This window comes from Echiichthys vipera (assembly GCF_963691815.1).
Source record: "Echiichthys vipera genome assembly, chromosome: 8".
In the NCBI taxonomy this organism is placed as follows: Eukaryota; Metazoa; Chordata; class Actinopteri; order Perciformes; family Trachinidae; genus Echiichthys; species Echiichthys vipera.
The window spans coordinates 1,251,242-1,266,241 of record NC_139833.1 but is presented as its reverse complement, the minus strand read 5'-3'; the positions used below and the strand labels follow the sequence as shown (position 1 = coordinate 1,266,241).

The window sequence follows — 15,000 nt, the reverse complement described above, 5'->3', positions numbered from 1 at the left end:
CAGGTGTGTGTCTGTGGGTTTCAGGTGTGTGTCTGTGTGCTTCAGGTGTGTGCTTCAGGTGTGTGTCTGTGTGTTTCAGGTGTGTTACAGGATCCTGATGCAGCTGTGCGGTCTGTACGGTCAGCCCGTACTCGCCGTTCGAGTCCTGCTGGAGATGAAGAAAGCTGGAATAACACCCAACACCATCACCTACGGATACTACAACAAGGTCCAGAAACACTATCTATATACACACACACACACACACACACACACACACACACACACACACACACACACACACACACACACACTCACATTCACACATTTACATATATAGGGCTGCCCCCAAATAGTTGAATTTCATTGATATATAAACATCTATATGCCTCGACTAGTCGTTTCGTTTTAAATGGCGACCACTTGTTGACCGCGAAAATCCTCGGTCGGGGCACCAGAGAGTGCGACCTCATGTTGTGTCTGTGTAAATCATAAATAAGTCATAGAGTGTGGACTTTACCTACTCTGTAAAGTGTTCTTTTGTCATGATTTGGCTGGGAGGAGGCCTCGGGGAAGACCCAGGACCAGGTGGAGAGATTAGATCTCCACACTGGCCTGGGAACGCCTCAGGATCCCCCAGTTAGAGCTGGTTAATGTGGCCCGGGAAAGGGAAGTTTGGGGTCCCTGCTGGAGCTGAAATAGAAACACGTGTCTTCTGTCCTCTGTCCTCAGGCAGTGCTGGAGAGTAAGTGGCCGTCCTCCAGTCAGGGAGGACGTCTCCGCTGGGCCAAACTGAGGAACGTCCTGTTGGCCGTGGCCCAGTTCAGGCAGCCGCTCAAACGGCGCCAGAAGAGCGGCTCCGTGGGGTCACGTGGAGGTCAGTTCACTTCCTGTGCGGTGAAAACCACGTATCTTACGTATCGTTAATGAAGTTATTCTGTTTTCTGTTAAAGAAGCGACCACGGAGTCCGATCACAGGCTCCGCCCCCACTCCGCTCTGATTCGTCAGTCCAGCTGGAGCGGCCTGTCTGAAAGCTCCAGTCACGAGTCCCTGACGGGCGCTCTGGTGAAGAGCACCAGCCTGAACAGCATGAAGACGCCGACCGACAGTACGTGTCTACGTTCATATACTTCCTCACTCCGCCGACAGCTGTGGACTTGTACGGGTCGTGCAGCCACGATGCCGCGTGAACCGTCGTGGACACTTTCCTGGAACCGCTTGTGTGTCCGATATAAGTCGACTTCCCTGGGCACCGGACGAATCTGCCAAAGTCATGTTTCATGTGTTCTGGCTGATACGTCCGGCCCCTCTCCCATCTCCAGAATCGAATAAGAATCAAGTCTGCAGCTGTTGGCAGAGACTTGACTACAGCATTGACGTCGGCTTCCTGTCCGCAACTTGAAGTCGTGTTTCGAGACCAAAAGTCGGAATGTTTTTAAACTAAATGTCAGAATTTTTCGAGATCAAAAGTCTGTAAACTTCAAGACCGAAAATCTGAATATCTTCAACTAAAAAGCAGTCATTTGAGATTAAAATCGGAATAATTTGAAACCAAAAGCGGGAATATTTCAAGACTGAAAATCGCAAAGTTTTGATAATTAAAGTCGGAATATTTTTAAACTGAAAGCCAGAATATTTTAGGAATGAAAATCTGAATATTTGGAGACAAGAAGTTAGAATAGATTTTGAGACTAAAAGTCGGAATATTTCAAGATCAAAGTCGTGAATGTTGTGAATTCTCTAAGTTCCGCCTGTTTATTTAGTGTTACGCCAGTTATTTGCGTAGTACGTAGTTGCATAACTAGCGTAGTTTACGTAACTAGCGTAGCTTACGTAACTAGCATAGCTTACGTAACTAGCATAGCTTACGTAACTAGCGTAGCTTACGTAACTAGCATAGCTTACATAACTAACGTAGGTTATGTAGCTAGCGTAAATGTATGCACCACCAGTTCTGTTCATTCTCCGGTGATGTTGGACGTCATTGACGATAAACTTCCACCGCTGTAAACTACAACTTGTGTTCAGTGTAACACCGTCGACTCTCACCGGTGACTCCGTCGTTCCTGACCGAAGCCGTGAAGCGGCGTGAATCTTACTCTGCCGGCTCATCTCAATCAAAATCAATCGAAACAGTGGATATGAACTAAAATAAGAGTTGCTGTTTCGCTTCCATTGTCGGGACTTTCTTGACGCCGTGCTCAGGATGTTTTGAGCTGTTTTTCCTTTTTCAAACTCCTCCCTCTCCTCTCCGTCCCACAGAACTGAAGCTCTGCAAGAAGGCCGTCCTCCGTAACGCGGGGACCAACGGCTGCGCTGACGGCGTCTCCCGTAAGCCTCCGATGGGACGCAGAGACACCTCCACCCCGCCCCCGGCGCCCCCCGCCGGTGTCCTGGTCCGGCGGAGCGACGTCTGCCTCTCCACCTTCTACAAAGACTGTGCCGAGTCGGCCGACTCCGAGCCGGACTGCAGCTGTCAGCCGGCAGAGCGAGACGGCAGGTCAGTCACCACTCCTCCTGCTTTTTATATTAACAGTTCAGCCTCTGATCCTGGATCAGGTCTCAGCAGCTCCAGCCTCTGGTCCTGGATCAGGTCTCAGGGGCGGCAGCTCCAGCCTCTGATCCTGGATCAGGTCTCAGGGGCAGCAGCTCCAGCCTCTGATCCTGGATCAGGTCTCAGGGGCAGCAGCTCCAGCCTCTGATCCTGGATCAGGTCTCGGGCAGCAGCTCCAGTCTCTGATCCTGGATCAGGTCTCAGGGGTAGCAGCTCCAGCCTCTGATCCTGGATCAAGTCTCAGGGGCAGCAGCTTTAGCAGGGGACCCCAAACTTCCCTTTCCCGGGCCACATTAACCAGCTCTAACTGGGGGATCCTGAGGCGTTCCCAGGCCAGTGTGGAGATCTAATCTCTCCACCTGGTCCTGGGTCTTCCCCGAGGCCTCCTCCCAGCTGGACGTGCCTGGAACACCTCCCTAGGGAGGCGCCCAGGGTTCATCCTTACCAGATGATCCTGAACCACCTCAACTGGCTCCTTTCAACGCAAAGGAGCAGCGTCTTATCTGGGGGAGGTCGGGGGTTGGTTGTGGTTCCAAGTGTACCGAGTGCACTTTTCCGAGACTGAGGTCCGAATGTTCCGACCTCCCACGGCACTTGAACGCAGCACTGTTCATGAATTCAGGTGCATTTAATGACTCAAGAGAAGGTGGTCGTTCAGGAGCGGACATTTGCGTCCACACGGTCGCTGCTGTTCTGCACGCAGAGCTCCAGACAGCAGGCGCTTAGGGCTGGAACGGACGCCGTTACTCAGCATAACGCCCGTCACACCTGTGTTTCCTCTGTTCGACCCGCAGACCTGCAGGAGCTCGAGACCCGGCCGGCAGAAGTAAGGCCGTCGACGAGAACTACAACCACGTGTCCTCCCCGAGCCGAGGAGGTCTGGCGGGGAAGCTCCAGCAGCTCCTCACTCCGACGAGACACCGATCGTCGGTGCGACGCGCCGCCAGCGTGGACGACCGGCGACCACGAGGAGGAGGAGGAGGAGGGGGGATAGGACGAAGGGTGTCGGAGCAGAGGCCGTCCAGGAAGGCTCAGGTGGCTGAGACGCTGCTGAAGGCCAAAGACAGGCTGGTCAGCGCCACCTCCGAGGTGCGTTAGCTTCGTTCTCCGGTACTTTCCCCCGCGCTGACGTTCACGCTGCTCCGCTCTAATCAAACCGGGTCTGTGTCGTCTTTACAGAGTTCGCTGTCTGTAGGAAGTGACCTGGACCTGACGGACACGCCCGGCCCAGCCTACCCGCTGCGCCGGTCCTGGGACGCCAACCAAGAGGGGGCGGGGCTCGAGGTAAACAGGTCGTCCGGAAGCTAGCGTGCTTTTGTTGTGTGTTCGTGTTTTCAGACTAAAGTCGTAGCGTTTCAGACTAAAGTCGTAGTGTTTCAGACTAAAGTCGTGTTTCAGACTAAAGTCGTAGTGTTTCAGACTAAAGTCGTAGCGTTTCAGACTAAAGTCGTAGCGTTTCAGACTAAAGTCGTAGTGTTTCAGACTAAAGTCGTAGCGTTTCAGACTAAAGTCGTAGTGTTTTCAGACTAAAGTCGTAGTGTTTTCAGACTAAAGTCGTAGTGTTTCATACTAAAGTCGTGTTTCAGACTAAAGTCGTAGCGTTTCAGACTAAAGTCGTAGCGTTTCAGACTAAAGTCGTAGTGTTTTCAGACTAAAGTCGTAGCGTTTCAGACTAAAGTCGTAGTGTTTCAGACTAAAGTCGTAGCGTTTCAGACTAAAGTCGTAGTGTTTCAGACTAAAGTCGTAGCGTTTCAGACTAAAGTCGTAGTGTTTTCAGACTAAAGTCGTAGTGTTTTCAGACTAAAGTCGTAGCGTTTCAGACTAAAGTCGTAGTGTTTTCAGACTAAAGTCGTAGTGTTTCAGACTAAAGTCGTAGCGTTTCAGACTAAAGTCGTAGAGTTTCAGACTAAAGTCGTAGCGTTTCAGACTAAAGTCGTAGTGTTTTCAGACTAAAGTCGTAGCGTTTCAGACTAAAGTCGTAGTGTTTTCAGACTAAAGTCGTAGTGTTTCAGACTAAAGTCGTAGCGTTTCAGACTAAAGTCGTAGAGTTTCAGACTAAAGTCGTAGCGTTTCAGTCTAAAGTCGTAGCGTTTCAGACTAAAGTCGTAGTGTTTCAGACTAAAGTCGTAGCGTTTCAGACTAAAGTCGTAGAGTTTCAGACTAAAGTCGTAGCGTTTCAGACTAAAGTCGTAGCGTTTCAGACTAAAGTCGTAGTATTTTCAAAATAAAAGTGGTAGCATTTTCACGTGTTGAGTGCTGAGCCTCTCTCCTCCCTGCGTCCAGGTGCTGATGTCCAGCTGCTCTCTGTGTCGCAGCTGTAACTCGCTGGTGTACGATGAGGAGATCATGGCCGGCTGGACGTCAGACGACTCCAACCTGAACTCGTCCTGCCCGTTCTGCTGCGCCTCCTTCGTCCCCTTCCTGAACGCCGAGATCTGCGACCCCGGACCCGTCGGCAGGTACGGACCGCCACCACTAAACCAGATCCTGGTCTGTGGTGAGTTCACTGTCTGTAATAACTGCAGGACAGTCCAGTGTCTGTGGTGAGTTCACTGTCTGTAATAACTGCAGGACAGTCCAGTGTCTGTGGTGAGTTCACTGTCTGTAATAACTGCAGGACAGTGGAGTTTCTGTGGTGAGTTCACTGTCTGTAATAACTGCAGGACAGTCCGGTGTCTGTGGTGCGTTCAGGTGTCTCTAATAACTGCAGGACAGTGAAGTGTCTGTGGTGAGTTCACTGTCTGTTATAACTGCAGGACAGTGGAGTGTCTGTGGTGAGTTCACTGTCTGTAATAATTGCAGGACAGTCCAGTGTCTGCGGTGAGTTCACTGTCTATAATAACAGCAGGACAGTGGAGTGTCTGTGGTGAGTTCACTGTCTGTTATAACTGCAGGACAGTGGAGTGTCTGTGGTGAGTTCACTGTCTGTAATAACTGCAGGACAGTCCAGTGTCTGTGGTGAGTTCAGGTGTCTGTAATAACTGCAGGACAGTTGAGTGTCTGTGGTGAGTTTACTGTCTGTAATAACTGCAGGACAGTCCAGTGTCTGTGGTGAGTTCACTGTCTGTAATAACTGCAGGACAGTCCAGTGTCTGTGGTGAGTTCACTGTCTGTAATAACTGCAGGACAGTCCAGTGTCTGTGGTGAGTTCACTGTCTGTAATAACTGCAGGACAGTCCAGTGTCTGTGGTGAGTTCACTGTCTGTAATAACTGCAGGACAGTCCAGTGTCTGTGGTGAGTTCACTGTCTGTAATAACTGCAGGACAGTCCAGTGTCTGTGGTGAGTTCACTGTCTGTAATAACTGCAGGACAGTCCAGTGTCTGTGGTGAGTTCACTGTCTGTAATAACTGCAGGACAGTCCAGTGTCTGCGGTGAGTTCACTGTCTATAATAATTGCAGGACAGTGGAGTGTCTGTGGTGAGTTCACTGTCTGTAATAACTGCAGGACAGTCCAGTGTCTGTGGTGAGTTCACTGTCTGTAATAACTGCAGGACAGTCCAGTGTCTGCGGTGAGTTCACTGTCTATAATAACAGCAGGACAGTGGAGTGTCTGTGGTGAGTTCACTGTCTGTTATAACTGCAGGACAGTGGAGTGTCTGTGGTGAGTTCACTGTCTGTAATAACTGCAGGACAGTCCGGTGTCTGTGGTGAGTTCACTGTCTGTAATAACTGCAGGACAGTCCAGTGTCTGTGGTGAGTTCACTGTCTGTAATAACTGCAGGACAGTCCAGTGTCTGTGGTGAGTTCACTGTCTGTAATAACTGCAGGACAGTCCAGTGTCTGTGGTGAGTTCACTGTCTGTAATAACTGCAGGACAGTCCAGTGTCTGTGGTGAGTTCACTGTCTGTAATAACTGCAGGACAGTCCAGTGTCTGTGGTGAGTTCACTGTCTGTAATAACTGCAGGACAGTCCAGTGTCTGTGGTGAGTTCACTGTCTGTAATAACTGCAGGACAGTCCAGTGTCTGTGGTGAGTTCACTGTCTGTAATAACTGCAGGACAGTCCAGTGTCTGTGGTGAGTTCAGGTGTCTGTAATAACTGCAGGACAGTCCAGTGTCTGTGGTTAGTTCACTGTCTGTAATAACTGCAGGACAGTGGAGTGACTGTGGTGAGTTCAAGTGTCTGTAATAACAGCAGGACAGTCCAGTGTCTTTGGTGAGTTCAGGTGTCTGTAATAACTGCAGGACAGTCCAGTGTCTGTGGTTAGTTCACTGTCTGTAATAACTGCAGGACAGTGGAGTGTCTGTGGTGAGTTCACTGTCTGTAATAACTGCAGGACAGTCCAGTGTCTGCGGTGAGTTCACTGTCTGTAATAACTGCAGGATAGTCCAGTGTCTGTGGTGAGTTCAGGTGTCTGTAATAAATGCAGGACAGTGGAGTGTCTGTGGTGAGTTCAGGTGTCTGTAATAACTGCAGGACAGTCCAGCGTCTGTGGTGAGTTCAGGTGTCTGTAATAACTGCAGGACAGTCCAGCGTCTGTGGTGAGTTCAGGTGTCTGTAATAACTGCAGGACAGTCCAGCGTCTGTGGTGAGTTCAGGTGTCTGTAATAACTGCAGGGCAGTCCGGTGTCTGTGGTGCGTTCACTGTCACTGTAAACAGCGTCCTCGTCCTTTTCTCGCAGCGTGGAACGAACCAACTGGAACGCGGAGGACGAGGTGGAGAGCGCGGTGAGGCCCCCCAGTGGTCAGTGCAACGGTCTGAGTGAAGACTCCAGCTCCGAGACCAGCAGCTACTCTGAGAACAGCAGAACCACCACGGTAACACACGCACGCACGCACGCACGCACGCACGCACGCACAAACGCACACACACACACACACACACACACACAAACTTTAAGGTCCTGTTCAGATGACGTTGTTTTGTCATGTTTTTGTGGTGTTTTGTGTCTGTTTTTAGTCGTTTTGTCGTCTTTTTGTGGTGTTTTACGTCTGTTTTTAGTTGTTTTCACCTGCGAGCGCTGTCCCGTAAACGGGGCCTGAATGTTTCTGTGCATCCTCTCGTCCCTCCGTACCTTTACTGTTACCTTCATTACCTCCCCCCCGTCCCGCTGACGGCCTCTCCCCCCCCCGTCCCTCCCCCAGGGTTCGTCGGTGGGCGGCGCCCCGCAGGTGTCGGTGGCCTACCTGAGCCCCCTGGTGCTGAGGAAGGAGCTGGAGAGTCTGCTGGAGAACGAGGGCGAGGCGGTCCTGGCCCAGCCTCAGTTCCTGGACAACCACTCCATCATCTTCTGGAACCTGGTGTGGTACTTCCAGCGCCTGGGGCTGCCCACCAACCTGCTGCAGCTGGTCCGCGCCTCGCCCCTGGTCAGCCAGCTCACGCAGGTACGGCGCCGCGGGACGGGACGGGACACGTGTGACGGGACGCTCCACGTGCGTGGTTTCTGTCTCGTACCGGAGCATTTCATACATTTTTATTAGACACAAATTCACTTTGATCATCAACACTTTATTATGTTTTTTATATTCCTTTATTTTTACATCTTAATTTATTTTAATTTTATTTTATTTCATTTTTTGTTGCTTTCTAAACAAAAACCTTTTTATTTTGGTTTATATTTTAATGGTTTAATGATTATTTTAATGTAAATGAGTGAGAAGAGTCGCTCATATTCGATTAAATCAGTTTGTTTTCTTAATTTTCTTTATTTTTTTCACGTTCAGACAGAAAAAAAGAGTTAAAATGTTTAATTTTCTCAAAAAACTTTCAAAATAAAACGTCATCAAATCGAACTGTAAAGAAGAAACTTGTTTAAACACTAGTTTGATATTTTTGCTTCTTTTATTCATGTTTTTTTACACCAATGATCCGTTCTGTGCTTCTCCTGATGTCTTACACCCAGATATTCTTATTTTTATTACTTTATTCTGTTGTATTGTCTCATATTCAGTGTTTCCAGAATGATGCAACAAACTAATTTCCCTTCGTGGACGAATAACGTCATCATCGCTCTAAAATAACGTCTCTTGGTGTGTTTCCCAGGCGGAGAGCTCCGCGGTGAGGGTCAGGCTGCTCTGGGACACCCTGACCCCGGACACCGACCAGTGGCCCCCCCTCTACATCCTCTGGAGGATCCACAGTAAGACTCACCTCAGGGCTGCATGTTCGTGTGTGTGTGTGTGTGCGTGTGCGTGTGTGTGTGTGTGTGTGTGCGTGGGAGACTCGTTCTCACCCGGCCTTTTCTCCACCCCCCCTCTTCTCCCACCAGGTGGCGTCCCGATGAGGAGCTACAGCTGGCGGAGACACAACCACCCGTTCACTCTGGCCTTCCTGGAGGAGGTGCTGCGGTGGGTCGGCATGAACGAGGTGCACAAAGCCGTCGCGCTCTTCCTGGACACGCTCGCCAAACAGCCCGGCGCCGCCTGGACGCAGAGGTGAGCGCGTACAGCCGGATATTTACACCGCAAAGATTTGGGAACCTGTCAAATGTCAACGCGAGTCTTCCCTTTCCCTCCCACCCTCTCCCCCCCGCCTGACCTCTGACGCTCCCTCCTCCCCCGACACGTGCTGTGAGAGAGAAATGCTGCGTTCGAGCGCCACGGGAAGTCCGAAGTTTCGGTCTCCAATGAGGCAAAGTGAAACCTCCTACTGTTGAATTCGAGGGGAATCGTCCCACCCTGAGTTTGCCAGCAGGAGGTTCCACTCTGACAGGTGTTCCAGTGCACTTTGCCTCGTTGGAGGTCCGAAACTTTGGACTTCCCGTGGCACTTGAACGCAGCATGAGGCAGCGCAAATATAACGGAGCGACTATGACGGACAGGAAGCTCAGACCGAATACAGTGACTGGTCAGACTTTTATCAGAAATACATGAGAACTGTATATTGATGGTTTTAGAGCGGGACTCTGAGCGGTCCGGGATCAGACCCCCGGTGCTGGGGTTCAGGATCAGACCCGGTGCTGGGGTTCAGGATCAGACCCGGTGCTGGGGTTCAGGATCAGACCCCGGTGCTGGGGTTCAGGATCAGACCCTGGTGCTGGGGTTCAGGATCAGACCCCCGGTGCTGGGGTTCAGGATCAGACCCCCGGTGCTGGGGTTCAGGATCAGACCCCCGGTGCTGGGGTTCAGGATCAGACCCCCGGGGCTTGGGTTCAGGATCAGACCCCAGGTGCTGGGGTTCAGGATCAGACCCCCGGGGCTGGGGTTCAGGATCAGACCCCCGGTGCTGGGGTTCAGGATCAGACCCCGGTGCTGGGGTTCAGGATCAGACCCCGGTGCTGGGGTTCAGGATCAGACCCAAGGTGTTCGGGTTCAGGATCAGACCCCAGGTGTTCGGGTTCAGGATCAGACCCCCGGTGCTGGGGTTCAGGCCGGCTGAGGGTCACTGCAGAGTGTGTGTAGCGGAGGCACAGCGTGTGTGGACTCAACAAAACCCTTTTCCCCCGGTGCTGATAAAAATCCTGGAGGAAACACTGACATGAGGGATATATTAAGCTGTTAGCTGCTAATGTTAGCTACTGTTAGCTAGCCGCTAATGCAGATGAACTCCTAGCTAGCTGACGTAGTAAAAAACTGGATCCAGATCCATGCAGCGTCGCTAAATTAGAGCTAGGTGGCGGACATTAGCTCAGTGAAACCTAAGCTGTCTAACGTTAGCTCCTTGCTAGTGTTAGCTCAGTGAAACCTAAGCTGTCTAATGTTAGCTCCTTGCTAGTGTTAGCTCAGTGAAACCTAAGCTGTCTAATGTTAGCTCCTTGCTAACATTAGCTTACCAACAGCGAGCTAGCCTTATTGTAAATATGATTTTTATTTGTTTTTACAGTATTAAACCAACATGACAGCTGTGTTTCCTGAGTTTTCTGAACGTTTCACAGAAACTTTAAAGCGTCATTAAAAGTATTTTACGCAGCGATGTGATGTTTGTGTTTTGTGTTCACAGGAGTTTGTACAGAGAGTTCCTCTTCCTCACTCTGGCAGCGATGGGCAAAGACCACGTCGGTAAGTCCACTTAAAGCTGCATTCTCTCTAATGTCCAGCAGGAGGAGACTCCACTTAAAGCTGCATTCTCTCTAATGTCCAGCAGGAGGAGACTCCACTTAAAGCTGCATTCTCTCTAATGTCCAGCAGTAGGAGACTCCACTTAAAGCTGCATTCTCTCTAATGTCCAGCAGGAGGAGACTCCACTTAAAGCTGCATTCTCTCTAATGTCCAGCAGGAGGAGACTCCACTTAAAGCTGCATTCTCTCTAATGTCCAGCAGGAGGAGACTCCACTTAAAGCTGCATTCTCTTTAATGTCCAGCAGGAGGAGACTCCACTTAAAGCTGCATTCTCTCTAATGTCCAGCAGGAGGAGACTCCACTTAAAGCTGCATTCTCTCTAATGTCCAGCAGGAGGAGACTCCACTTAAAGCTGCATTCTCTCTAATGTCCAGCAGGAGGAGACTCCACTTAAAGCTGCATTCTCTCTAATGTCCAGCAGGAGGAGACTCCACTTAAAGCTGCATTCTCTTTAATGTCCAGCAGGAGGAGACTCCACTTAAAGCTGCATTCTCTCTAATGTCCAGCAGGAGGAGACTCCACTTAAAGCTGCATTCTCTCTAATGTCCAGCAGGAGGAGACTCCACTTAAAGCTGCATTTTCTCTAATGTCCAGCAGGAGGAGACTCCACTTAAAGCTGCATTCTCTCTAATGTCCAGCAGGAGGAGACTCCACTTAAAGCTGCATTCTCTCTAATGTCCAGCAGGGGGAGACTCCACTTAAAGCTGCATTCTCTCTAATGTCCAGCAGGGGGAGAGACAGACTTCTAATGCTTTCCTCTCTCTCTCTCTGCAGCTGCGTTCGATAAGAAGTACAAGGCGGCGTACTCTCGGCTCAGCGGCACTCTGGGTCGAGAGGAGCTCCGTAAGAAGCGGGCGCAGCCCCCCAGCCCCAAGGCCGTCGACTGCAGACGCAGCTTCCACCCGCCGCTCGAATGCTGACGCTCCAGGAACACGACGTCCCTGACTCGTCCTGCGGCACTCGACCCTGCGAGCGGGAGGGCGGGGGGAGGAGAGACGGCACACCCAGGACCCCCGCTGCCTTCACCCGCTTTAGTCTTCACCTCTCTGCTGCCTCCTGGTGGATGTCGGAGTGACGACACGCGCCTGTCCTTCCTGTCCTCTGTCGCTCTGTGTGCCTCGTCGATGTGAACCCAGCAGCTCTTTGTCTTCGTTTTAAGATCCTGAAAGTCGACGATGATGACGACGGAGCCGATCCGGAACCAGAGAGCGCGCGCAGGAACACGCGCCGTGCGCCGGCGTCTGCGGCGTGAAAGCAGGGAAACGCGGTGGAAGCTCGGGTTGGTGCATGTCCAGAGGGATCCGCTGTGTCGGTGTGGACTTCTTTCGTTTGTTTGTTGTTTTTTAAATGCACATCCAGGAGGAGACGGGAATCTTCTGGAGGACTGGAAGTGGGAAAGTTTTAACCGCGGAGTCGAACGATGTCAGATTTACGTTACAGATGTGACCAAGGACGAGTTTTTAGGAGTTTGTCTGGAAAAGAAGGATTGAAACTGCAGAGGATCCGTGAAACTCTGGGACCTGAAGAAGGAAACCTGTGGTCGTCTCTCCGTCTGTCTGTGTGGGTGTGTGTGTGTGTGTGTGTGTGCGTGTGTGTGTGTGTGTGTGTGTGTGTGTGTGTGTGTGTGTGTGTGTGTCGCGGTGAGGTTTGTTTGTAAAAAGGGAAACTAAAGACTGACACAAACGTGCATCATCATCAAACGAGACGCAGGAACCTTCAAACCCCCTGAAACTCCCTCTTGATCCTCTCCTCTCTCCTTTGAAGTCCTCCAGAGTTTGAACACGAAGCTCCGACCGTTTAAAGATAATTCTTCCAGCGTGATCGTGTCCGACCCACTAACTCACTAACTCACTAACTCACTCACTAACGAACGTCGTGGACATTGGAACTGGAAGGAAACGGCCGTCAGCGTTCGGACCAGGAGAGTCAGAGTTTGCAGGACGTCTCTTAGTTTCTCTTAAAATCCTCCCAGGGTCTTAAAGTCATCACATGAGCCATGGAGACAGTTTCTTTCATGTTACAACTATAAACAGAGAAAACCGGGAGAGTCGCTAACAGCTGGCGGTGGCTAACACTGATTAGCTTACCCTCAGTGCGTTTCCAGTCCCATCAGTTCCCTAAAGCGTTCTTCCCCCGGTTCAGGGAACAACCAGCTGACTGAAGGTCCCTGGTGTCCATGTGCGGGGGTTGAATGGTAAAATGAGGGAGTAACTCTTCCTCCGGTACACACACACACACACACACACACACACACACACACACACACACACACACGTAGAGTAGGTGGAGCTCCACCAACACCCGGCTGCTCTGAACACGCCTTTATTTCCACCTTCACCTTTGTCACAATCACCAGCGTGGGCAAAATGGCCGACTTTTGGACACAACCAGGACACAAACGGCTCTTCTTGGTAGAGATGCTGGTCGCCACGGTGACGTCCTCCCTGGGTTTAAAGGGAACGCTCTATTGTTGTTGTTTTTTCATGTTGTTTTCGGCGCCGTTGCTTCCTGGTTTATTCTGTTTCCGGGTCTCAAGCCACTGCAGTGGGTTAGGGGAGCACGCGCAGACGAGAAACCTGATAACGATGCAACTGTTTCCGGGAGGAAGAATCAGGGACTGAAGGAGTTCTCTAGGTCTGTTAACCTGGGTATGAGGACTCTGATTTGACCCGGGGGACGGTGTTTACGTGGTGATTGAGAAACAGCAGTCGGACGTGGCTAACAGTGGTTAGCTCGGGACAGTACGGTGAAGGCATTCAAAGAGTCCCTACACACAAACCAAAGCGTCATCAGCGTAGTTAGTGAAGCCAGAGTTTATTAAAGAGTGTTTTAAAGACTTACCTACTGGCCCCTGTACCAGCTCCTCTCATAGTAAAGTCCATTACAGTGGAAGGAGCCCATTGCTGCTTTGTTTTGTGTGTAGGGACTCTTCTCATGCTGCTGCAGAGGTTTGCTGTTATTTTCAGCAGCATTAGTGGTTAAAAAAGACCTTTGAATGCCTTCACCGTACTGCCCCGAGCTAATCACTGTTAGCCACGTCCGGCTGTTAGCATCTCTCCTGAATTTCTCCGTAAATAGTGAAAAAACTGTGGATTTTTTGATGATTTAAGTGCAGAAAAAGACCCTGGGATGATTTTACGCCTGACTTTCACTTTAAAGAAGTCGTTTCTGAGTCGTTCAGACGAAGCGCTGAGGACGGAGTCGATCCACCGAACTGTGATTTCCTTCTTTCCCATAAAAAAAAAAACAGTTTCTCCATCAGTTCAAACCTGATTTTGGCTTCTTTTAAACAGGAGAAAGTGGTTTTTACCTGTGGTAGAAACTCACTGTGCGAAGGCTTTGAGCTGCTGGAGACGCCTGAACTCCTCAGTGATGTCACGACTCAGCAAAATCCTCTCTTTAAACTCGTTAACATTTATAATTCAGATGAAAAGAGCCTCACGTTGTTGCACTAACGACTGATTATCACGATCTATCGCACGTTTCTGTCGCTGTCGGGCAGAAACCTCGTACCTCCACACTGTGTCGTTTTCATTTCTCTCCATAAATCAGTGTCATCGTCGCTCTTCACGTTTTAACCAGTGAGAGTGTTTTTAAAACCGAGCTCGTGTTTCGTACGAGGTTGCCGCTCGACCACAGCGAGGTCTGAGAATCTGCGTCATGACTGAAACGTTCTGTGTGACTGAATGAAACACAGAGAGTCTGTGTAATAATGTGACAGTTAAAGGTTATTTTATCAGGCAGGAGTTGGGACGCTCTCAGCTGACGAAGATTACGGCCTACGTATGTTTTTTAGCATGTTTTTCCCTTTTGATGTGAATTAAAGGAGGTTTAAAGGTGATTTAAGGAGGGATTCAAGCGCCCAACGGGTGTTTTTCAGCATTAAACACTTTAAATAATCCACGGAGACAGTTTTTTTGTTGATCAACCGTGAAGAGAGAACGCCCGGAGAGTCGCTAACAGCCTCAAAGGGCTAACAGTGGTTAGCTCGGGGCGATGAACGCATCCAAACGTCTTTTTTAACCATTAATACGATCGAAATAACAGCAAACCTCTGCAACAGCACGAGAGAGAGTCCCTACGCACTCCGTCAGGTCCGTTCTCTAACTTGATCCAATCGTCCTCGCCTACAGGAGTCTCCATCTGTCAGACTTTGACTCCGCCTCGTTTCCTCTGACCAAAAAAGGGCATGTATGTGACGTTGGGGGGAGGAGCGTACGTCCATCTGGCTGACGTTTACCTCCGAGGAGAAGTGAGGGCCAGAGGCTAGCTGTCACTCAAGAGGCCACGCCCCTAATTATTCATAAACTTTAACCTCCAGTAAAATAAAAACTAGCCCCTCCCCCTCAGTGTTGTCATGGAGACCTGAGCTAAACACACAGACTAGAATGTTCTTTTGTCCTTAAACAGGTTTAATGATGCTGTGTAAACGGCCTGTTTAACATGGGGCTCAATGAGAAACTGCT

General features: G+C 50.2%; 1 protein-coding gene across 3 annotated transcripts in view; it reads left to right on the top strand.

Moving 5' to 3' along the window:
* The window catches only part of dennd4b (DENN/MADD domain containing 4B), a 42,460-nt gene that overhangs the window by 27,174 nt on the left and 286 nt on the right, over positions 1–15,000 (top strand). For all 3 annotated transcript variants that reach the window (XM_083918100.1, XM_083918101.1, XM_083918099.1), the window contains 13 exons: positions 80–208; positions 712–856; positions 933–1,088; positions 2,243–2,480; positions 3,329–3,623; positions 3,714–3,818; positions 4,818–4,993; positions 7,159–7,294; positions 7,622–7,861; positions 8,520–8,616; positions 8,746–8,911; positions 10,416–10,474; positions 11,309–15,000. The exon at positions 11,309–15,000 is cut by the window's right edge and continues 286 nt beyond it. In XM_083918100.1, the coding sequence (XP_083774226.1) occupies positions 80–208; positions 712–856; positions 933–1,088; positions 2,243–2,480; positions 3,329–3,623; positions 3,714–3,818; positions 4,818–4,993; positions 7,159–7,294; positions 7,622–7,861; positions 8,520–8,616; positions 8,746–8,911; positions 10,416–10,474; positions 11,309–11,454 (2,088 nt within the window). In that variant the 3' untranslated portion in view covers positions 11,455–15,000. The remainder of the gene's footprint in view (positions 1–79; positions 209–711; positions 857–932; positions 1,089–2,242; positions 2,481–3,328; positions 3,624–3,713; positions 3,819–4,817; positions 4,994–7,158; positions 7,295–7,621; positions 7,862–8,519; positions 8,617–8,745; positions 8,912–10,415; positions 10,475–11,308) is intronic.